Source organism: Haliotis rufescens, unplaced genomic scaffold (genome assembly GCF_023055435.1).
Source record: "Haliotis rufescens isolate VD_foot unplaced genomic scaffold, xgHalRufe1.0.p SCAF_3, whole genome shotgun sequence".
NCBI classification, from domain to species: domain Eukaryota; kingdom Metazoa; phylum Mollusca; class Gastropoda; order Lepetellida; family Haliotidae; genus Haliotis; species Haliotis rufescens.
Window position 1 is genome coordinate 33816043 of NW_025964001.1, and position 25784 is coordinate 33841826.

At 38.9% G+C, this 25784-nt stretch overlaps 2 protein-coding genes across 2 annotated transcripts in view; both read right to left on the reverse strand.

The window, feature by feature from the left end:
- Positions 1 to 10217, reverse strand: part of LOC124119774 (TPR repeat-containing protein DDB_G0287407-like) — a 57557-nt gene extending 47340 nt beyond the window's left edge. Inside the window, exons 1-5 of the mRNA XM_046482410.2 lie at positions 9878 to 10217; positions 5558 to 5734; positions 5162 to 5299; positions 4276 to 4314; positions 3794 to 3983 (exon numbers count right to left, since the gene is read on the reverse strand). Of these exons, the coding sequence (XP_046338366.2) occupies positions 3794 to 3983; positions 4276 to 4314; positions 5162 to 5299; positions 5558 to 5734; positions 9878 to 10144 (811 nt within the window). The 5' untranslated portion in view covers positions 10145 to 10217. The remainder of the gene's footprint in view (positions 1 to 3793; positions 3984 to 4275; positions 4315 to 5161; positions 5300 to 5557; positions 5735 to 9877) is intronic.
- Positions 10218 to 15414: 5197 nt separating this feature from the next.
- LOC124119763 (TPR repeat-containing protein DDB_G0287407-like) overlaps positions 15415 to 25784 on the reverse strand; it is a 59520-nt gene continuing 49150 nt past the window's right edge. The window contains exons 25-27 of the mRNA XM_046482400.2: positions 22121 to 22340; positions 20707 to 20919; positions 15415 to 18598 (exon numbers count right to left, since the gene is read on the reverse strand). Coding sequence (XP_046338356.2) covers positions 18515 to 18598; positions 20707 to 20919; positions 22121 to 22340 — 517 coding nt within the window. The 3' untranslated portion in view covers positions 15415 to 18514. The remainder of the gene's footprint in view (positions 18599 to 20706; positions 20920 to 22120; positions 22341 to 25784) is intronic.

The window sequence follows — 25784 nt, forward strand, 5'->3', positions numbered from 1 at the left end:
ATCCATGCAGGGTACCACTACCTACTTGTGAAAGAGAAAATGTCATAGATTTAGTGTATTTAGTAAAGTCTGTTAAGGAAAATATTTTTTCATTTACTTTAAACAATCATAGTTTAAAGAGAAGGCCATAAACTTAACACAATCGTTTTCACTCATGCTCTGAATTATGTAGTAAAACAGGGGAACATGGACTCTTTGCCATTGGTTAATGGACAGTAACCTGACATCAGGAAGTCTGCTTGACTATGGGTGAGAACTAGTAGAAAGGCCTATCTTCTAGTAGGCCCTGTCAGTTTTTGTGCAACTACTAACAGTACATATTGATGAATTTCAGCAACATCTTATGTGGAGAAGTCTCTGAGATAGTGAAGACTGTGTCTGATCTCCAGAAACAACTTTCCATAATCACTGGGATGGAGCAGTTGTGTGAAGCACTAGGATTGATATGGCTCTCACTTCGTGCTGATTGCATGCTGATGGTGGATCCAGTCCTGCTGCCTTGTAGGCTTTAACTGCTCTAATCCAGAAGAAGATGATTGTTCTGGAGACTGGATAATGGAATGAACTGTTTTCTCAGACTTTGTCTTCTGAAACATGTCCTCTGCAGATAGATACGTAATGCTCAAACTCTGCATAGTGACAAATCTTCGACAGTGTCTGATCCCAGGATGGGTGAGAGCAGAGGGACGTGGAATTATCTGTCAGGTTGACCTGGTAGCTGATTCATGGTGATGAAATCTCAGACAGAGATGAGCTGATGCATGTTCGCCGCTGTCGAGTCTTGTATGTGAGAAATCAATTGCATGTTTCTCTGACATTCTGCCTGAAATGGCTAGGGCAAGTAGAAATAGTGTCTTCTGGGTTATATATTCAAAGTCAGCTTGTTGTAGAGGTTCATAGGCATCACTGGTGAGGTGGTTAAGCACCCCATTCAGATCCCAGGCTTGGGGCTCCTAGTCTTGTGGCCTACGAAAGGCAGAAGACTTTCCTCCTCTGTGGGTAGATCACTTGTTATTGGCCTGCTTTTAAACTACATCCTCTGCATGTTGGTTTATACATAGAGTTCATCGTCTGGGTTGATTTGATCAACATCCGGCCTTTTGAGTCTTGCACCACATCCTTGACTGGATTCCTGCGCTTCTTAACATCGCTTGTTGATAGAATGTGACATTGTTAGGCCGAAGAAGGAACCAGTAGTCGTATATAATTGTGCTAACTTCTTGTCTTCAACTCTGTAATATCTATCCTTAGTGCTTTACAAAAGAGTGTTTCCTTCTCTACTTCCGGGGCCCGGAGGAAGAGTGTCATGCCATAGAGATGGAACTTCTTGAGGATAAACCTGGTGTCCTTGAGTTCTGGTGGCCTTGGTGAAGATTCTTCGCTACTAAGAACTTGTGAGACAGGTTTCATAGGTGGAATATTCAAAGTGTCACTGTCTTCCCCTTTGATACAGTAAGTATCAGAGGGTTAAGAGTCTCTGGACGGTGAATTAATGGGGCGTCTTATCAGTGATCCAGGCTAGAAGTTCATAATCCTCACAGATAGAAGGATGATCTTCCAATTGGGGTGACTCCTCTTCAAAGGTAGACTCAAACACATCCTCTTCCTGTAAAAGGAACAAGGGGTTTGGGTTTGGAGTTGTGACATCTCTGTGAAATTGACGGGGTATGCTGTGTTGAGTCATTCATTGAAGTCGTCTCTCATGCAGAATGAGATACTTCCCCCCCGTTTACAGTCCATCTTCTTCCTCTGTACTGCAAACAAGGACCGTGAAAAATCTTTTCCCCAAAGGCAGCACAGAAACTACATCTTTTTCTAATGTGCAGCGTTGAGGGTTGCAGGACGAGCAGATGGGTGAGAATCTTGATCTGAAACATGTACACTACATATTGTACATGATTTCATAGTGAAAACAGGGGTAACATTCTAAGTCTAAAGATATTTTAATATTTACGCCAAATTCAAAAAGCAATTGTTAAACACACTTCAAGAAGTTCCACTACCTTTCAGAAATAGAGAGAGATAAGCAATTAGTATGAGTCAGGATAAGGAAAACTATTAGTAATCATGTGTGTATGATTCAAACTGAATGATCCTCAGGTGGAGATAGGAGGGATACATGTAAATAGCCACGGGGCCACTGAAATGCCAATTGGGAGGACTGCCCATTGGTGGTGGACACCATTGAATTGGAACCTGAGGAATAGGCAGTCACTGGGATGGATAGGGACATGCAGGTACACATCCTGCAGGTCCAGACTCATCAGGGAACCATTGACATTGATTCTGGTCATGAGAAGTCTCAATGCGGAAATACGGCAGGTGGCGTAGGCACTACAGGAGCAGGAGGCGTAGGGACCTCAGGAGATGTTGGAGGTGCAGGAGCGGCTTGAGACGTAGAAGGCGCCCAAGGCACAGGCGCTGACTGAAGTTTAGACACAATCTGAGAATAGATCTCAGGCACCCAGGACTGCTGAAGCATTGATTGCATAATAGCATGCTTCCTGGTGGAGTCCATGAACAGTGAAGGCAGGGCCTGAGGAGGCATCTTCAGGAAACCAGGCGCTGATAATCCAGGAGGCGTAGGTTGATAACCAAAACCCATTTGAGCAGCAGGCACAGGCACTGGAGGGAGGAGACCCGTTGGTGCAGGCGCTGGCATTGCAGGACGCGCTGGGGCTGTCAGGGTCCTTGGAGAGATCATAGGAATCTGGGAAGGTGCAACTGGATGTGGATCGGCACCTGAGAAGGTTTGGAAGACATGATCAGCTCCCAACCAAGGTGGTGCGTCGAGGCGTCATTGCAGGAATCTCTGGTACAGTGGAATCTTGAGAGTCCAACATCTTGATGTGATGCTTTCAGGACACCTGCTGGTACTTGTTGAAACTTGGCGAGGACAAGGGGGAGCAAAAAAAACACTTTCTCTTCACTGAGCACAACTTAGTGCAGTCTCATAAATACAAGGGGTGAGGGTCCATTAGCGACTTCTTGCCACGACAAGCAAGCATAAATCCTCAATTTAAGCCACATGTTCCCAACAAGAGAGAGAATAATTCAATGTTTTAAACCAACATAACGGCAGTTAAAACAATAAAACAACTTTAATACCAATTAATGGTTGATAGAAGGTAATATTAAACAATTACAAAGCCATGAAAGTGAATAACAATTGGAACAACAAAGCACAAGTAACATCACTGTGACAATATGCCACAAACATGTGCAAAAAATTAATGCAAAAATATATTGTAAAACATGAAGACATCAACCAGAAGGAGGAGATAATCACACATAAATCATCAAAAAATGAACAACCACAAGGATGAACACAGATAGTTGGAGCAGGTTATTAAACACAACTTCTCATCCTAGTGACAAGCAGTAATGTGGAGATACTTGATATCCTCATTTCCATGGTCACATGAGTACTGTGTGATGGGGTCTGCCTTACAACAAATTGGAACTTCTTTTTTACCTGGACCTCACACAGCTTCATTTTTCTGTCCAAAGAAAGCAGTATTTGCGATTAGGAGTAATGCAGAATAAGTTAAAAACAATAATTTCTTAGAGTAAAAATATCATTTATACTTGTACTGGTACGCTAAAGCAATGAGTATGAGTCAAAATAAGGTAAAATAGATACTTTCATCATGGTTGTAGCAAAACATGCTAAAAGGAATAAAATGTCAAAACTACGAATGATCATGATCATGTTGATAAAGAATTGCAAATTAGGTCATGTTTTCAAAATGTATCCCTAAAGTTTGTGATACTTCCAAACTGGCTTGTTCACCTGAGGACAGAACTGTGTTGAGTTGCTGGAAGTAGTGGTCGCCACCGATGTACAGAGCCTGTCTGGACGCCATGAAGGCATGATGGTCAGCCAGCTCCAGGAGCCTCTCGGACTCTGCCTCGTCCCCATCTCGGGTGAGCATCACATTGTTCAGGTGCTCCCAGATAGCTGTGAACATGTGCTTCGCTCCCTGCAGGAACAGGGACAAGCAGACAATGCAAGCAATGCGTCAGCACACAATACAAGCAATGTGTCAGCAGACAAAACAAGCAATGTGTCAGTCGACAATACTAGCAATGTGTCAGTAGACAATACAAGCAATGTCTCAGCAGACAATACAAGCAATGTCTCAGCAGACAATACAAGCAATGTGTCGGGAGACAATACAAGCAATGTGTCAGCAGACAATACTGGCAATATGTCAGTAGACAAAATGAGCAATATGCCACTATTCAATATGAGAAAATTCCAGCTGTACTTACTTCTTTAGGGTTGAGATAGTCCATGTGCACAGCCAATGTCTGTCAACACCAATGAGCATGACATAGAAATAAGTATCAGACAACTGCCTAGTTAACACAGTGGTCATGTTAAACATCAAATGAAATACGGTATAATAAACAACTTATTTTCAAATCTTAATATTCAAAGAAGTGTCTCCACAAATAAATGTCTCGTGTAAAGGTGAAAGTACTTTTGTACAAAGAAAACATTATTAGCTGTCGACCGGTCTCAAGGGCTATATGGTGTGATGTAATCTGTGTGCGAGTCTATGTACCTAAGTCAATAGGCTTTGGGTACATAGGCCTGCACCTGGGTACATCACACCATATACCTCGAGGGACCGATTAACAATGAATTTATTCTACCAGCATAACTTTCACCCTCTTATCTAAAATATTTCCATCAGCAAATGATGTAAACACAAGTTTTTGCCCTAGCATTACAATCTGATATGCCTTTTAATGCCATCAACCTTGTCAATAATGTTATAGAACAGTTTATACCATGTCCATCACCTTGTCCCTGATGTTGTATAACACAGTTTATACCATGTCCATCACCTTGTCCCTGATGTTGTATAACACAGCCTATACCATGTCCATTGTCCCTGAAGTTATATAACAGTTTATACCATGTCCATAAACTTGTCCCTGATGTTGCATAACACAGTTTATACCATGTCCATCACCTTGTCCCGGAAGTTATATAACAGTTTATACCATGTCCATCACCTTGTCCCTGATGTTGTATAACACAGTTTGTACCATGTCCATTACCTTCTCCCTGATGATGTAAAACTCAACTAATACCACATCCATTACCTTGTCCCTTGTCATGTTTAACACTGTATATTATGTCTATTACCTTGTCTCTGGTGTCATGTATCCTGTCCTGCAGAGATGCTAGTCTCCTTGATGCCTCATCCCCCTCACTCTGATACCGCTTGGCTCCTTTGTCATCACCAGAGATTTCTAGGATTGATGCCCTCTCTTCATCATAGCTCTGATAACACATGAAGGTTTTGTAACTTCTTGCACACTTTGACATTCCTTTCATATCATGTTTTCCGAAGTTCAATACAGTTAATTGCAATATGGACAATTTTACTCTTATCAAATTATTAATGTGTGATATTTGCTAATTCATGTCCTAATAAAGGTGCTGACTCTAAGCATATTTCACAGTGACACCTCTGACCCCCTCCTCCTCACCTCAGAAATTTTAATTGTTGTCCCCGTTAATGATAATAAGCTTCCCTACCTTGTCTCTGAAACAGATGCATGCTGGCAGAGCTCCTGGATTGTTGAGATGTCCGTGTACAAACTCTAGCTCTGTCACACTCCTGTCTCGGAAGTCCTCCAGCCATGGATAGCGGCCCATCGCATTGTCAATGTTCCTTTGGATGTTTTTATTGTCAATCCCATGCCAACCATAACGCTGAAACAAAAAGAATAATATTATCATCATTTATATTTTAACATAAAGAATTTTTTTTAAATTTGAAAATCGCTACCTGTCTTATAAGACCAATTTAACAGTCCCAGTGTTTCTAAAATAACAGGCCCTTGCCTCGAGAAGATGGGGGCCTTTTTACCTGCCTTGTTCCATAACCTATCTAAGGTAACAGGTTGGTATTTAGCTGTGCATCCATGTTGTTGTTTTAAGCTGTCTAACAACTGACCGTCTAACAAATGGGAGGTTACATATATTCTGATGAAAATTATGGATCATGTTGCCAAAAAATCTTGTCCCATTAAGGTTAATGTAAAGGATTAAAGTTCACAGGAAAATAGTATCTATAAATCAATGAAATCAATTGGATTAACTTTGATCTGTGCTCAATCACTTTAGAGACCAACAAAAACAAACAACACTCTTCCCTACACACAGTCAGTAGAGACCCTGTTGCGGTATGACTAGTTGTTCAGAAGCTAGTCTATACAGTTTTCATCAACCTATCATTTCATGTGAATGGACCTATTTTTTCCATGAGATATTTTGCATATTGTTTGCAAACAGGAATACATGAATGCATATATAATTATTTTTTATCAATTTCAACAATAAATAAAGTTTAATGCAGCTATTTATTACAGTTGGTATTCTTAGCCTAGCAGACGATGCTTCATTGGTTTGTCGTTTGATCTGAGTATTTTTTACCACTTATCTCTGATACAATGGGCGATCTTTTTGTTCCAAAGGGCAATAACTCTCCTTTTGAAATGATATAAGCGACGGTCCAAACTGTCGCTTCCGGTCTGGTTCCCGGATCTATGCGCGCTGCGCCAACTACTGACATGTAGAGACGGAGCCAAGCTAAAGAGTTATCCTGTTGCACCTTCGTTCAAAAACGGTCATTTACAACTGAATATTTTTAACTAGCACATATTTTGTAGTGATTATTAGTTTATAATATCAACATTTATTGAGTCTTAACTACAAGACGAATTGTCACTATGGAAGATAGCGTGAAAACGTCATGAAAAACGGTATATTGCAACGGTATTTTCTGCGTCAGAAAACAGCCAGGCATTTTGTCAGTCTGGGCTAACATATTGCATCGATGAAATAATGCAAACTCATTTTATTTATCATCCTTTGTGTTATTTCCCACAACAATTCAAGCATTCAAATCTCAACAAATACTACCATGGACTTCAATTTAATAAAATTAGTGATATGCCTACCTTTGCAGCACACAGGCATCTTTGACAGGCCTTTACCAATGATCTATATAGTAAGTATACATCCGTGCCTTTACAAATACTTTAGGAAGAAATAACGTTCAAAATAATAAAACAACTGATTTTAAATGTTACTTTGTATATCAAACTTAAAGTTGCATCTGAATATTTAAATCAACCATGCATCTATTAAGCACTCAGTTACTCAGTTGCAGTATACATACTAGTCATCATACTTTGAAAAAAGGGATTTACCCATATTATTCTGCCCCTTATAACATGTGTCCCACCATTAAGTGCTCTGAGTCATCACAGGTGTTAATTCATTGATCCATCATTTCTTACAGAATTCTGATACTCATGGTCTTAAAATAGTAGTAAATTACAGAGATTTGTCCCAACAAACAACAAATCATACTGACTACCCCACAAAATGTGTATGATGCATAAATAGATGTAAATCATTGTTTTATCTTCTTGTTTTAGTAACATTATATTTATTTAAATGTTGACAAATTATTTCCCATACATACCAACACACTATCCTGATGTATCTAAGTATCCTGATTTTCATTCAACACTATTTCAAGACACCTATAATATAAAGTATATTTTGTAGATATTATTATCATATAGCAAATATGAATTTAGAAAGTTAACCATCAAATCTTCTGATGATTAAATAAATGCAAATTGAACCCCACAATCATTCCATGTAGATAAATGGATTTATTTATGTTATTTGTTTTTGCATATAACAGATTATACTTACATATGTTACAGTCAGTGTCTATAAACAGGCCCAATATGTATATTGACTGAACATTTTAGTCAATGTGCATATTGACTGATTCACTCAGGCAAGGTATATTTTTTCTTAAATTTTCATTAATTTATTATTGCCTGAAAAATAGGACCGGTTTTAGACAGACTGGCTGAAATGAATTAGACTGCATAATTTAATCTCCTCAATTTAATTTTGATCTATTTTGATCTTATCAAGATCAAAGTAACTTATACAAGAAATTAAAAATGTTTTCACAATGAATGGAATGATTCTCCAAACATGAAAGAATACCAGAGTCCTTTTTTTTATGTTACTTATCTTTATTAGCATAACATTCAGTTCAGAAACAGATGACTGCTGAAAAGTCATGCATGTGTAATCAAATACTAGTACACATGCACAAGTATGCCGAGATATTAAATAAAATAATAAGAGTCATTGTGCAATGCAGATATCTGTTGGTGTGAATAGAAAAAAAATAACATTGATAATTTGTTTATGTTGGAATTTGAAACATCAGTTTAGAACAAGGAAACATAAGAAGCAAGGCCTAATGAAGTTAAGAATCAGCTTTATCTGTGTTACAATCATATGATTATTGTCAATGCAAACTGGATGTAGACACTGCAATGTTAAGACAATCAACATTATAGAGATTGACAATTAGTATGAATATATTGTTTTATTTTATAAAAATTGTAGTTGGTACAAATACTCTTGAATATGTATTTTAACTAATATATAGGGTCCTCTGTGTCTGAAAAATTTTTTTTTCTACTTTGTAAAATTCAAAAAAGGCCAAAATAATATATATCTTTCATTGATCATACTGGAATATAATCATGGTAGTATTTGGCAACAAACAGCTACCATTAATATACATAAAATCCTTTTATACAACATGCACCAAATAACCCTCAATATCAAAACAGATTTCAGTGATTTCCATTACTTTTGTTTTGAAAATTGTATCATGATATCTAGTTGATGACAGTGCCTGTTTTATACTTACAATTTCTTGAAATCATTTCTTATTGCTCTCTGTTATATATCTGACAAATACTTACATGTGTTGTTGTCAATATTCACAACATTGAGGCTACGGGCAACTTTACGTTGCATAAGACCTTAACATTTCGCGTACCGCATCGCCTTAGGCTGTACATACTGAAATGCATGCATATGATGTAGCCTGCTCGGCGATACTACAACATAGATACAGGAACGTATACAAAATCTACTTTATTTTTAAAAGTGTGATATTCATACATCATGGGCAACACTTCTCAGTACTGATTGCAAAACGTCAACAAAGCGACCTGGGATGAACGATCAGCTGATTTCACCGCATTGCTTCGAACGCCTATCTAGTGGTTAACTATACAATATAATCAGTCGTGGTCATCCCTGATGTATAATTATATCAAGGAACATTTATTTCCGGACATGGCAATAGATAAATAATTGTTTAGGCGAAAAGATATACTGTCCAAACACAAGCGTTACCGTTGCCGACATAGGTGAAGGTTGTACTAGTTAACTGTCTATAGGCGTCATAGTAACATGGAGTGCTCGTATCGCGCATACCACATGCGCCGTCAGTTTAAGGTTGGACCGTCCGGGTCAGCGCACCTAGCGGGTTAGTGAAGGGAAGATAAATTGAAAAAGATCGCCCATTACTCATGCTTACTGCAATGCATATGTAATAAATCAGTTGTACAACCAAAATGTGTTACCATTGTGCTACATCATTCCAGCAGATGAAGTAAAACATGAGTAAATAATGTAAAGTCTGTACAGGAAGGGATAGAATCTACTTCATTTGGTGCTACTTACAGAAAAACATTTTTTTCCTCCACATGGTCATTGAGATTCCAAGGATATATTTAAAAACAAATTTTATTCAATACGGTAATACAATTGGCATTCAGTTGTTTATAGATTCACATATCTTAAAAGTATAAAATCAGCAATAAAACACTGTGCGGCCTCAAATGCAAGGTTGGTATTGAAACTTGCTTTCATCTAGGCCTACCAGACTACATTAGTAACAGCGCGATAACATCGCTGCTTGTGCCCGATATAACTGCCAAAATTAATAATGCATACCTGTCCGTAGAATCCGACAAAAATATCACATCGATCTAGCTCTCTAAGGCAAATGCTGACAGTCTGGGCGTTCTCAGCCGCCTCCGACGTGATTCCCCATCTCATGTCCACAGCGACAAATTGAATTCCCCGCGAGTTGCACAGGTGGTGAATCTGGGGGAAGTATTTCCGCGTTAGCTCCTCGCGCTCCTCCTCCATTCCTCCAAAAGGAGAGGAGAAAAATATCCGACATGTTCGAGGGTCCTTTAGTTTAGACGTTCCCGTCATAGCCAGATGACCAGATGTGGATGATAGTCTTGTCAGTGGCGGTCTTGTCACCGGTTGTCATCCAAAACAGGATGTAAACAATAAAAATACATGGATGTAAAACATGGATTGCAAAATGAAGCGAAACATGATGTTCTGCATTAATCTCGCGAAGAATAGCCGAACCCAAATCAAATCATTAACATTTTCATTGACAAGGTTTGTTTTCTCCTGATTGTTCACCTGAAGCGGCACTATGTAGTTTTTTATTGGACATAATATTATTCATTCCACGGTAACCATGCCGTCGTGGTATATTTGTAATAGTTCTGTAAAACGTACCTGGGCACATAGGGGTTATGGGTACAGAAACTGCATAGAAAATTAATGCATTTCAAATTTTGTCTAAAATTGTCTGTCACAATTCAGTTTTTGTATATGTGTTTTACTATGAGGCACCGTTTTACTATTTATTCCTGATTTTATGAGATCAACAATTCATTTATTGATATCACAAAATGAATTATTGATATCACAACTTCGATTATTAGATATAAAATTATTATTGTATCATTAGTTCGAATTTTAGATATAATAAAATCATTAATGGATATCCCAAATTCGATTTTTAGATTGCAGACAAGGGGTGTGGGTAATGTAACTTCTGATCAGAGTGTCATATCAAGCCTAATTAAACAACATAAATTCTTTAAATCTATTTGTGATAATTCACTTTCGCCAATACAATATATGCAACATACTTTATGCGCGAGAAGCGCGACAAGACAATATTGTTGACAAGTAACTTAATTATTTACTCTGGTATGACTTAAAAGGAGAATTGATATTTTTGTATGAACCTAGAAGTGAATATTGAGATAACAAATTCGATTGTTTATATCCATAATACATTTCGAATTATTAATATCTAAAATTAATTTAGTGATATAAAAAATAGAATTTGCGATAACAATAATCAATTTTTATATAAATAATTCGATTAAGTGATATCTAAAAATTCATCGGATTTTTTTATATCTCAGAATTGAATTTGTGATATCAATAAATGAATCATTGATATCATAAAATAGGAAATAAATAGTAAAACTGCGCCTCATAGTTTGACACATTACCTTTATGTTGTTAGTTGTTCAGTTTTATTTGTAACTGTGTTAATCATATGAGGCATTTTGCATATGACATGGAGCCAACAGAGACAGTCATATTACAGGGGGCGTCATAACCAGACACCCCATTGTCTTTGCATGTTGAACGGGCCATCGAAATCAGCCCTGTGGAAAGAAATTGGAGTTACGTCCCTTAGTGCGTCGTCTGCTAGGTCTGTTCAGCAAGCTTCCCCGTGACAATGTCTTCAATACAAGGTGAAAATGTATTGCCTTCACTTGCAAGTAGATACATTTTGCAATTTGATGTTATGGTATATGCTAAAAAGGTTATTGCATGTCAGGTTTCACATCATACCCCATATCAACCCTCGACCCACATTTGTGGTGTCTCGGGTTGATATGATTTTCCAAGCATGAATAATACACATTGTTATTATCGCTGTGGTATAAGTTATATTTATCCCCCACTTTAGTTGGAAATTCATACAATGTTTATGTCACTGAAGTAAGTTAGCCACATAAAACTAAGTGAGATGGCACAAATTAAGTGGTCATGTTGTATTAACCCTTCACACAGACAGACGGAATCTAATACCCGCGACCTCTGTTGATCAAGCGTTTTCGATGGCTTCCGAAACTGCTCATTTTGTGAAGTCCTGATGTTTGGACTTTGTCAAACTGAATTTGATGGCCGGGGAACTTTTGCTGGTGGCCTGAGAGGGCTGATTTCGTCTTCTTTTGCTATCAAAGTTTTAAGTTTTATGTTCTTTGATGCGGGTATGTACTGGGCGGGAGATTTCACAAATGTCACAATAATCTTATAGATCACTTCCTTTGGGGGTTGCTTGTTCGAGGGAGGGTTACGACCATCAGCTTGGAGGATAACAATTTACTTTTGTGTGTGTGCGCGCACGCTTGTAATATCCGGACTAATGCCAGTTTATAATGCTAGCCCACTGAGATACAATAGCCGTAGTTTAACATGGGTACCCCACTCAGACACTATAATTACTCCAAGCCGACAGTCCTTGTTTTATCCCTTAATGGGAAACAACAAGTGCCATCTTTTAACGTCTTAAATTGTGGTATGACACTGAACGAGAAAGAACCACTGACCTTCCACTCTCCGATCCACTGGACCACGGAGGCAGTCGTATCGCCAAAGAACGCAAATTGTGGTAGAAGACATGAATGAAGTAATGAAATACATTGCATCTTAAATATGTAGCAGACTTTTAAGCATTTTGTTCCTCCTGTACATGCATGTACGGATATTGGAGAACTCCATTAATATGTCAGAAATACATTGTCATTTGTTATTAATGAAACTGTCCATCCAATTTGATTGTCACTCTCTATAACAATCAAAGGTACACTTTAGAAGTGTCAGGGAGTCCCTGGAAGTATAAAATATATTACTTAGGTCAAACTGTGCACAGGCATCTTGTGATTCCATGCATGTCATTGATACAAGATATGTACAAGGCTAAATATGTAAGGGGAAGTGTTCCTTGGTGAGCCACTTTCAAAACCGTGTGTCAGTTATTTTTATTGCAGATAAAGAAATATTTGTCAAAGTTCCTGCATCATATGAAATGTACTCTGTTATCTATAAAATTGACAACAGCTATTGACATCATATAAAACAGAACAGTCCAGTGCCCAGTTGTGTTTGTTGGAAAATATTTAAGATGTGTTCCTCCATGTGGGCATCACTTTTGATGAAAACAAACCCGGTCCTACCCCACTCCTAACTTTCGAGAAAAGCTTGCCCGAGAAACATTTAATTCTATTTTATGCAGCCCAATTTAAAATAAGCAAAAGTAATAACTAAATGAAGAAAAACTAAAATAATTTTAGATTGCTGTTCTTTGCAGTATCTGTTTTGATACATTTCTGTCAAATGGCAATTTTGAATATTTGCCAAGAGTGGAAGGTGTTTTTTTCTGGACAGACAGTCGGTTACTTCTCCAACTTATTCCCTATGGATGTTATCAGTGAAGGGCCGAATGGCCTTTTAATCAATGGGCGGGTATAATACAAGTATATTTCCTCCTTGAAAACCAAACACCATGTCCCATCTGTCGTTATAGGTAGTGGACGAAGATGCTGTCGAAGATTGTGCCAACGCTGCAGATTTGGAGTAACCGGACGTTTGCATTTTATGCCCGATAATTTACAGGCGTGGAGTAGACTGAGAAGACTGCCGTACATGGTGTCTGATCTGGGTTGGTAGAGATCTTGACGTTCCGGTACTTTGAGAGGTTCGCCAGTGCTATGAGTATGACCATGCAGTCCGTATCTTCTAGCTTCCTTTGGACCAAGGAGAAGAAGAATATGCAAACATTCCCGTCCATGCATGGATAACGCTTCTACTTTTTGGGTTTGGCACCCAGCTGGCATACACTGGGAGGTTGTTGTTTATGCAAATGGCAAACAAGTGCAGGTTGGATGTATCCCATGTTGATGTTATCCAAGCGAATGTCTCCGGATGGCGAGACCACTCTGTCGTCGCTATCCTCCCCAGACAGGATAAACTTTCCTCCAAGATGATGAACTTCCCCGGGGATATGACGAGCTTCCATCATGCAAGGCAAATAAACATATGGTCTCGTTCATTAAACCAACCGACCTAGTTCCCCCTTGTCTCTGGATGCAGGCTTCCACTGTGGTGTTGTTTGTGGCCACAAGGATTGATGATAGGGCTAAGAGGTGCAAATCTCTAGGCAATTGATCTGAAGCTCCTTCTCATACAATTGCCATAGCCCTTGAATCGTTAAGTTGTCCAAATGGGCCTCCCCATCCTGAGCTTGAGGTGCCCCTTTAACAGGTGGTTAATTTGAGAAGAATGCCCTTCATGATGTTTTCCCCCGGCAATCCCACTAAGTGAGATCCTTCAATAATGTTGGCGGAAAAGTTCAAGGCTATCCAACTTAGGTGACCTTACAGAGTTCATCAAAGCTTGAATGGGTCGAATTTTAAGTCATAAGGACACGGGTTCCCAAGTAAATAAGAACATCCATCAATATCGAGTGTGGTTGGGTCTCTCTGCCACAACAGAGATTCGCCGTTCAGACTTTAGGTAACACAGGATCCTCTCGTGAAGCTGGAACCTGCTGCCAATATGAACTATGTCTTGTACTGGCTTGATTTCAGATTTGGTCGGATGCACTGGAAAACAAAGATAGGACAGAAGTTATATCAGGAAGTTGATTCCTGTCCTGTTCAGCCAATAGAAAGTGGTCTGTTACATACTTACATAGGTCCCATTAAAAGATGGTTGATCTGTACTAGTAACTCAGAGAAAGAGTCTCCCACTTTATATTCAGCTGAAGGAGACAGAATCTAAAACCTTTTCATCCCTATGGTTAGAGTCTAAATCCGTAGGGGTAGGCTTGACCCCCGAGCAATATCCATGTTTGTTGGGAAGGATATGCGGCTGGTTACCGTATGCATGGCACGTGGTCAGATAGTGTTCAACTCTTGGCCAAGAGGTGAGGTGAAATGGGGTTAAATGTTACGTCCAAGGTTATTGCACTTATATAGCGACATGCATACATGTGTGTGTGTGTGTGTGTGTGTGTGTGTGTGTGTGTGGCAGCTTGTACTAGTCTGGACTATTGCTGATTTTATAGTGCTACCCCACTGAGATAAGATGCTGCAGTTTAATACGAATACCCCACTCAGATACAGTATACTGACTCCGAGCCAACCAGTCCCTGTTTTAGCCCCTTAATGCCGAGGACTGCCCCCATCATCTTGGCCAAGAATGTAGCTTGTGTTGTTCGGGGGCTGTCATGAATAGCACATGTGATCCAGCAGACAGTGGTGAATGGAACCCTAATCTTTAACCATACCAGAGCACAATTGGGTCTCCTGGATAAGAAAGCAAGATGAGGATCTAATGTAATCTGAATGGAATGCTTCTAGGCCCTCCGTGCTGTACCTGTGATGGTCATGTTTCCTGGTTCCTAACGCCCATGTAATCCGTACAGTGACTATGAAGAGGCTCAGCAGATTCTGGCACAACTATGGGAAACAACTTTGCTGGTTAAGAGTCTTGTTAGCTTGTAGGAAAGTTTATCTGAATAGAACACAGTTATACACTCAGGAAATATTGAAAGTTGTTTCCAGCAATGCCAAAACAGAACAAAAAAGTCTTAATTGTGTATTTACTTAGAAAAACATCCGCTACATTTTGATGCAAGAGTAAGAAGTAAAACATGTCATGGATGTGATATATAATATCCATACAAATTAAGAGGACATCAAAACAACCTGAAGAAGGCAATTAAATACCGTTGTCGAGGAATGTATTTTGTTATTTTACCTGTTTCAGAATATTGAAAATACTTCTCAGAACATGGAACAGAATATAGAATATTTGACACTGACCATTGATGGCGAGTTAATAATCATCATCAAATTTTCCCATTTAATTTGGTCAGATGTTGAAAAAAATGTTTTTAGTAACTGGTAAACTCTCAAATAAATCTAACTCTGTTTCTATGGACAAAACACATAAAAGTCACAAAAAGGTTCTTATGTATGCAAAGAGTACAATGTAAAATAACAAGTTCAGAAATATATAAATGTCAAGGCACTTATGACATGAACAACAGTGCAAAGTAAGAAGAGATATTTTTAACAGTCACTAGTATAAATATAATTGAAACATACTTGTAAATAAAGTAATAAGAAATAACAGCGTAAACATAACTAATATTTGTATGTGATAAAAGACTGTATAAAGTTAGGTGTAAAACAATGTAAATATTACGGCATGCATTAATCATTGTTTGAAGTAACATGATAACATCCTTCCCCCTAAAATACTGAAGTGGATGGTACGTAAAGAAACTTCCTCTTGGGTTTGACTTGAGCTCTAATTACATACAGTGAAACCTTGTTTGTCCAGACACATTAATATGGAAACCTCACCTTATGGACCACCCATAGGGGAATCAAAAAACAAATGTATGTTGTAGTCAATCCCCCACCCTCCACACTGAGAGAAGATTTTGATGTTGGACCCCCCTTTAATAATACTGCATTCGCCCTTAATGATTAATGCTCTGAACCCTATGGATGATATAATTGGGAATGCTCCTGTCTGGATTAATGAGGTTTCAATGTTTACTGAGAATTCCTGTTTGTCTGGAAATCTCACTTTCTTAACGACCCTGCATGGAATGTCTGCTACATATGTACAAAGGACATTACTGGTAATGGGTGCAAACAGACACTGAGGAATTCTACAACTGTCAATGTTTATTTATTATGCTTTGATGCATACATGGTATACTCTATTTTAATATACTACTTTGAAATAATATCTTATAACTATATACCTGCAGCCTATTCAATAAAGAAATATAAATTGATTGACAGGGCAACTTTAGTACAATGTATTTTCAATGCAGTGTGCTTCATCAATGAAAATTGCCTTCAAAATCTTCTCTTTAGTCAGGTCTTGAATGACATCACGCTGTGTTCCAAGAACTGTCTCTGGACTTGCAAATATTATGTCAATGTCACCAGATTGAATATCCTAAATTGATATTTGGCCCATTACATGTACAAGATCATCATCATCATGAGTAGGGTCATGTTGACCCGTCAAATAAACAGATTTCAATCCAATAGATTAACACTTCTCTGTTTGTTTCGTGATTAGTGCCACCAAGGGTGAAATAACAATCACAGTAGCATGGTTGGAGTTCTAAGTTTCTTAAACACAAATGGTGCTATTTCAAAAGTAAGTGATTTTCCTGTTCCTGTTGGAGAACGAAAAAGGACATCCCTTCCTCTGAGGTAACTTACAATCACTTGTCTTTGATGATTCCTGAAGTGATCAATATGTAACTGTTGCTTTCCAAACCATACAGCTTCGTCAATAGCATTACCTTCCATACCAACAGTTATACATGTAGTTAAATAAAGGGTATGCAGCAAACGCTTACCGAAAGCAGCCCATACTTCCCATACTTAAAACACAACATCAGTCCTTTGTTCAGTTCAGCAGTGTGTCAGATTCATGATAACCACATGTGTGGAGATCAGCCATCCCCGGTCACCCTGGTATTCCCCTCAGTACCACCACTCCCACCCCATTTACGCCTCTCACCACTGCCCCAGCTGTATTTTGTTACAGTAAACTAGATGGGAGCAAAGCCAGTGCTAGGCTGTCATCTGAACAAGATTCTCTGATATGATAAGGAAGGGACTTAATTACTGGTCACTATTTCGACTGGTCGTCTCCCCAAAATGACATGACTGTGGAATAGAGCTAGCTTGGGCTGGCTGAGACTTGCTTGGTGCAGGACTATACTTCACAAACTTCAGTTACCTATGCCTGTGTCAAAGATCAGAATAACAGGAGTAATGCCATCCTTCAAAACAATTATCAGCATTCTGTATAATTATTGCAAACAGCATTTTATAGACACTGACATAGTATAAGCTGGAAATATCGAACATGAATAATTGTGATTCCTGCATAAGCCACACAGCTTTGTCTAACAAGGTGTCACCAATTCCTCCCAAAACAAACACAACATTATTGCGTAGTACAATACAACACATACAAATAAACAAATGTAACAATCCCTGATTTAATAAGGCCAGACCACTTTACTTTGTTGTTTTACAAATATGTCCATAAAACAAGAGCTTAAACTGGCCTGGCCTCAGTTTGGTATAAGAGTTTACTGGTCAGTATGTCAAGATGCAGGAGGTACATAATGAACATGTTTCAATGACTCTCAATCACAAAACAATATCAGATATCTGTTGGCAAAATTGTAAATTTATAACAAGAGTTCAGATTTTTTAAAATGTGTGTTAATTGTTATCTCTTTAATTTATCCTAAATAGTCTAAATCTAATACTTACAAACTTAACACATTTCAATCTGACATCTTACTGACTTCTTCAAAATGTATGACAAAAGAAATGAATAGAATGATATTCAAAAATTCACTGTGCACAAGATTTGATTGATAACAATAAGGCAGATACTGTATTCTAAACTGTTTCTAAAATAAACAAGGATAGCATCTTTTTGCAAAAAGTACAGCTTATTAAAGAGACCAATAAAGTTTATGGCTTATGCAAAAGACTGTCTCTAAATTGACTTTGGCAGACTCTCCTGTTGAAAATGTACAGAGCTACTTCTTCTGTCTGACGACACTTTCATCTCATGCCTTCCTCTCTGCTTCAGCTGACATTTCTGAATACTCCCCATATCCTCCAGCTTCAGTTCTTATTCAACATTCTCCTTACTGGCTTCTTGAGCATCAGATGACTCTGCCATCAGATTTGACAACTTATTCAACAAGTCCTTAGCCTGAAATCAGAGAGACAAATAGTACAGAGGTACTGAAGTTCCCTTTCCTAAGTTGAAAGAATAGTTAAGACAACAAAACGCATAATACAAATTGTTAATGAACAAACAGCCCTTTTTTACATATACTGATGGTCTGAAACAAGGGAACAGTCAGAAAGAGAAGCATGTGGTGTAAAAAAAAATACCTAGATTATTTAGCAAGCTTTGTTTGTCTGCTGTTCAATGCAACACTCCGCATTATTCCTGCTATGTAATGGCTGCCTGTAAATAATCTGGGTTGGATCACTGTTTGATAATAAGAGCATTGTCCAACATTGTCATAAAACAATCACATGCACAGTTACTGTGTCTGATAACCCAATCTATTCATTTGCCTCGTACAACAAGCACTGCTTGCTGGAGACCTGACCTAGTCCGGAATCCCCAAGGAGGTTGTGAACCCACTTATCTTACCATTTCAGTTGAGTCACTTATTTAATTATTTAACTAATTTGTTCTCCTATATTTTCCAACAAAAATATTGGTATTGATATGATGATGAAATCTGAATACACTGGATTGTCTGTGACCAACACTTTAACCATTCTGGGTTAGAACCTCTGCTGGTCGAAAGAGGTGCCTTTAATCGGATGGTCAGGTTCAGTGACTTGGTTCAGTTAGCATGTGACCTAACAGTATGCCTCATGTCATGTTCTTTACCTGGGAACCCATGGAACCCTTACGATCACAGGAAGGACTAACTACATATAAGGTCAACACAGTTTAATGACTTCAGATGCATCCTATCATCATGGTGGTGTTTGCCGTCATCTTTGTTAGTTACATCAAAAGTCATATGGTCTCTCATGCAGTCACACGGGCACAAATCGTAGATTCGAAATCCAACATCACTCATTGCCACTGTCATGTTATTTGCCTGGGAACCCATGGATCCCTAGCGACCGCAGGAAGGACTAACTATGAGTAATGTCAACACAGTTTCATGACTTCAGATGTGTCCTAACATAATTGTGGTGTTTGCCGTCTGCGGCCAAGCAGTCTGAGAAAGCAGACTACATGCAACATACATGACGTAACGACTGACCATGGGAACTAGCACGTGCTTGGGAAATCCCCTACTATTAATAGTGTACACCACACTACAGCTCATTCACAATATCAATCACTGGAATGTCTTGATTATTTACAGGCCATAGTTATATAGCTGGAATAGTGAGGAGTTAACATTTAACAAATAAACTTGATGACAAGAACAATATTCAAAGCCATTTCATTACATACTGTAAATCTTGAAATTAACGTGAGGATGAATTAAATGCGAAAAATGAGAGTAATCGTAATGAAACTTCGCATATTTGTCTCCAAAATGACTATTAACAGTAAGACGGCCTCACTGTACACTTTGGAAATACCAACTTGAATGTACACACAAACAATGTTTATTGAGCAGCAGTTGTAACAAGTATATAACAATGTCATTCAAAGAATAGGAATTACACAAGAGGCATCAAGTGAGTTATCACTTCCGGGGTCAATAATTCTACCCACTCGTGTCAAACTAGGAATCACTGACCACACCAGCAGTCCAGACAGATGCCACCCATGCAACACTTCGTCAAAGGCCAACACGACCCAATCAATAGACAGACTTCTTCACACTTGTCTTGTCATCTGCATTCTAGTTTGTTGACACCTTCTCCGCATACCAACCAGTGAAATGGTGTTGGTTCAATTATTTTATTGCCTTTGAACTCCCTTAATGCCAGTAAACAGAATAAACATATAAACTGTGTGTTGTTTATAGGAAAACACAGTAAATCTACACAGCACTAAAAGCAGTGCAATTTGCTGTTTGATTGGATTAAGGTAAGGATATGTATCATTCCACTGGAGATGGGGGGGAGTCACACTGATATTGAGTCGCATTTTTGGCTAGGGGTCAGTAGTCGTATTAATTTAGAGACGCGTTAATTTCAAGATTTACAGTTTGTGCAACTGACAATTTGATTAGATTCAATATAAATTCCCCAGTCATAGCTATAAAATAAGTAAGCTTTGATCCAAGTATTACTGGTTGTCTTATTCTTGATGTGAAGTGATCAACCCACCATGGCAGCTAGGCGTTCATCATTCATGTGGAGGACCTTGGTGAGTGTTTGCTTGGCAGTCTCTATGTCGCCACACATCAGATAGGCGTAGCCAGACACCAAGAACAGAGCAGCATTGTCCTTCTCTACCTCCAACACATTCTTGGAGTGCACCAGGACTTCAGGATAACGCTTCAGCTTATTCAGCAAGTCAATCAACTGAGTCTCATAGGCCTAGTACAGAAACATGACATGTTTTACTTAAAAAACAATATTTTCAGTTGAAAATTATGGTGTATGTACACATTTGTTTTAGCACTGTAGCTCACCCACATATCTAGTCAGACCGCTCAAAAAGTCAGCAAAGGTAATGTTTCCTTTCAGAAAATGTCAACAGCATTATGTCTTACATTCAGGAAGTCCCACACTACCAGCCTTTATATTAAGAAAGTTTTGTGTACCTTCAATAATGTATCGGTCTCTCAGTAAATATGAAAAAGAAATCCAACTAGAGTCTCGAAAGACATGGCAAGTCTAGATTGCCTCTGCTCTAAAACTATGTATTGTTCTGGAGGCTATTTGAATGTAACTTTTTATTTTGTTGAAAAATATATTTTTATAAGAGAACTTTATTGCTGGGACTTAATGTTAGTCTAATGATGGCCTTACTTATAAACCTACCAAGAATGCATGGTCTGGGTCTGTTCTGATATGATCTGGGTCTTGTCAAATATGGTCTGGGCATGTTTTATGAATGAAGTCACAATAGTGTCATGTGAAAGTAATTCTGTAATTTTAGTCGTGGTAGAAACTGTTCTAAATATATTTTTAGTAACTGTTGGCGGCATAAAATAATTGAACTACTAGTAAAAAATTATCAAGTGCTGTCGTGGCCAGATTTGAACAGCAGTCAACAGAAGTTGACATTTCGACAGAATGATTTTGTACATCCTGCATCTATGAACATGGCAGACTTGAATGTTCTAAATGTTTCTGGATGTGACAGTTTCTAGAAGGCTGGCTGTACAGATAAAAGAACGACAAGATTGTGATTCTAGGTCTTTATAACCTGACTTTAATCTTTTCTATTTGCCAAGTGTGGTTTGGATACGTTTGGAAACGCCAAATTCCTGCCAGCTTCCAACACTATTCTGGACTCAAGAACAGAAACAGACCGCTTTCAAGACACAATCGACAGTGACAAAATTCGGGAATATTTGTGAGTTCACTTACATTAATTCTGGGGCATTTCTTACTTATTGCTGCTGCTACTTATTTGACCTATTGTATTGCCTTTTCATTGTAAATCTAAAACTGTGTGTTTTTTTATTGATTATTCACCATTGTTCATTGATCTTGTGTGGTCATTTTCTGATTTCACAACTTAGTCTAGTATGCTAATAAATGGTCTGTTATGTTTTATGAACGAACTCACAATATGGTCTGGGTACGCTTTGTGGCCAGCTTCAAGCACCTCAACAGCCATGTCGTCTCTGCCTGCATCGGTGCACCATTTTGCCGCAGCATTGTACACTGCGGTGTTGTAGTCGGCGTTAATCATGGTGGGAAGCAGCTGCAGCAGCTCCTCCGTGGCGCCGCCCGGGATCAGATGCTTCACCGCCTTCTGCTGACACAATGTGGCATCACCAGGCCAGCTGCAAGAGTGAAGAGTGAGTTGGGTTCAGTGTGTTTCAGTTATATAATAGCATGTCAACTTAATGAAGGAGGAAGGCTCAAAGGATGTAGGCCATGAAGATTCTTAGCACTTTGGTGAAACAACAAGTTTGGATCTGGTGCAGACAAGCCCAGAATAATAGTAGGCCAGCAGGGAAAAGTCAGTTTTTGTTTCTTTGAGTTGGGTTTAATACTGCTTTGAACAGTATTTAAGTAATATCACAGCGTGTCCACCTTAGATGTTTACCACTTTGGTGAAACCCTTGAGCACAGGTATGGCACTGACAAATGGAAAATTTGGGCATAGGTTTCTGGCACACCTGTTAAGGGAGGGTAAGTCCAATGTGTGAACAGCTCCAAGAGATGCACATAGTTTTCACCTTAGTGAAACCAACAAGTTTTTGTCTGGTGCTGACAAATCAAGGATGCTACTTTCTTTGAATTTGGTATTAGAACAATGATCAGAGGATCCTGATATGACCAGGATATGTAACTCTGCATCGCACTCTGTGGCACCTTAGATCACTTGGCCACCCATGGCACCCTACTGAAAGGTCAAATATGGGTCATTGGCAAGTTACAGTGACACTGTTTATGAATGTGCATAACATGTACCTTGTGTAGGACTCAAATGTATCACATGGAAACAGATATCAGCATGAAGGATACCCTGTCAACAGAACAGTGCTTATTTTCGCATGATTCTGCATCCAAAGATTCCATTACTTTTCCTTTTGCATAAATATATTTTGATCCAGTTTCCATTGTTTGGCAGGCAACTGCAGACAAATTGCAACTTCACAACCTTCATGAACAGAATAATTGGTACAGGCATGCTTTCAAGCATTTCATTTGTCTTGTTTACAAGAAAACAAATTTACCCTCATAACTAAATCAACTGATTTCTTTCACAATCAGCTCACTGGTGACACTATACTCCAGTAGAACTACTGTAACCAATGAATCAAATACAATATTACCAACATGCAAATGACATGTATTGAAGAGGGCATTGTTAATGATTTGGAACACCTACTTCATGAATAATCTTCAAAATAACCTCATACAGAGGTCACTCAGAAGCCTTCCAGTTTGCGACCCTGACCTAAGGATATCAATGTCATAAAAAGGTTTTGTTGATGTACAGTAAACAGTTCTTAAATCACTTTTTAAAACAGAAGGATTTTATGGAATGACCTTGATATGACCTTGAAGTATGATCTCTAAGTGGTAATTGGTATAAAAATTATAAAGGAAAGTGCAATTTCCATCAAAGTGCATGGTTTAGTTTGAGGTAAACGCTGCTTTCAGCTTCAGCCATATCATGGCATGATTGTAAAAACCCGGCTTTTACACCTCTCTCAATATTCCAGAAACATGTGAGGGACACCAGAAATCAAACAAGAGCTATCACTGTGTAGAATTCTAAGAATACTACCTCTATTACATCACAGCCATAATTCACACTACATGTATAAAGTAATTGGATTTTTCAACAGACATCCTCTTGACCACCAACATATCTACTAGTTGTGAGGCAAACCATATCTTCAGCTATATGCACATGCGCATATAACGCCACTTTACTTATTTCAACCAATAACCCTCATCGTCTATATGCAGAAATATTGGGGAGGTGGGAGGGACTAATTCCGGACATAATAGAGATAGTATTCTTAGAAAAATATCTTTGAAAACCTTACCTCTATTACATCATAGCCAGTATTCACCAGAGGGACTGGTGGAATCTGGCATCTAGTGTTCCCAGATAGTTGGCAGTAGTAAAATAGGAATATATATATGGTTGTAAACCGAAGTATATTGCCTGATATTCTCTTCTAGAATCTCTAGTAAGGTCATTTTAAGACATCATTTCCCTTTATATGGCATCAGTTCTGTTGCCTTTGTGTGGTATTTGACATACTTCTGACATCACTTCCAGTTCTTCCGTTTTCCTGTCAGTGAACTTTACACATATTTGACATACTTTCTGTTACTAATGTGTCTCCTATGACATGATTTCCAGGTGGCTGTTACAATGTTACATCAGAGACTAACATGCAGAAACCTATGATTCCAGGCATTTGCCAGTGGTTATTATCACGTTTGGTGCCACAGTGGGTCCCAAATGTATAGCCCCTCAAGATCGGTTTGTACGTCACAATATTATCACGTAAGTAAACTGTATTGTGCGATTTCCATTGGCAACATGCTCAGATCCATGTTGCCAGGCCATGGATAGCTATAGCTCTGATTTCATAAGCTCTGCAACTTTCCCATGTTGGGCAATACTTACATCACTCTACTTTGTGGGTTACGGGACCAGCCTGGATCGTAGGGTCCAGTTAGGCTGCCAGGCTGCGCAACTACCTGGGGGTTCAGCGCAGTAACCTTGGCTTTGGCAGAGGAGTTGCTTGGTCAGCCAACTGTGGTCTCAAATGGGACCAACTCAAGGGTCGGGCTGATCAGCTCATACTGGAGAGGGGCCCATGCAGGTAGTTAATAATTATACAATTTGGGTCAAACGACCTGTGTCACTGTCAGGTCCCTTCCAAAGACTTATTTTACTCCTTCTACCAGGAATTGCTCTAGATCCGCCTGCTCTGCCCCCATTGTATGGTCTGCCATGCTTCTTCGGCATCCGCGCCATTAAGACCAAGTGTAATAAATTAAATTGACAGATCATAGTAAAGGGGCAGTTGGGCGGCCACAGTATTTCCTTCGTCCCTCAGTAAAGCCGGCAGATTACACGGACAAGGTGCACCTCAACCACAATGAGGACCAATACAGGGCAATCATAACAGCATTGCGGGCATAAGACACCTATAGCTCTGCCTCTAGCCTCTTCCTCCCCTTCCCCGCTAACCATCTATACTCAAACTGTGGATGGCTGCTGTTGGTGTGGCTTTTGTGCATGTTGCCTGCGGGACAGCACATCAATAACAACTGACGCTGGGTTTTTTGGCTGCTGCATCTAGATTGGCAGTCCAAATCTTCCTGCCTGCTTTTTCCGCAAGAGAGAGTACCGGGACTGCACGTATTTAAGCCCCTCCTATTGTTAAGCCCATGGGCCTAAAAACGGAAAAATAAAAAGTTTTTAAGCCCATTGGCTAAAATTAAATTTTTAACTTGAGTGATCTCCCTTTCCGGATATTCCTCAACACGTGTTGTGGCAGACCTATATATGGCTAGTATGCACCAATTTTGCACCTTAAGCGCTGTTAGGGGTTTCCACATATACAAGACGCATTGGACCCCTAACGTAGATGACATTCTTGAAACTAAGTGTGACAGTTTAAATGCATATGACAGACACGCCGTGTCGGTACTGGATAATAACGTCATTGTGGGTCATGTTCCCGTTCAACAGAGCAAATTGTGCAACTTCTTTCTTCTTCGTGGAGGTGTCATTCAAGTAGAAATTC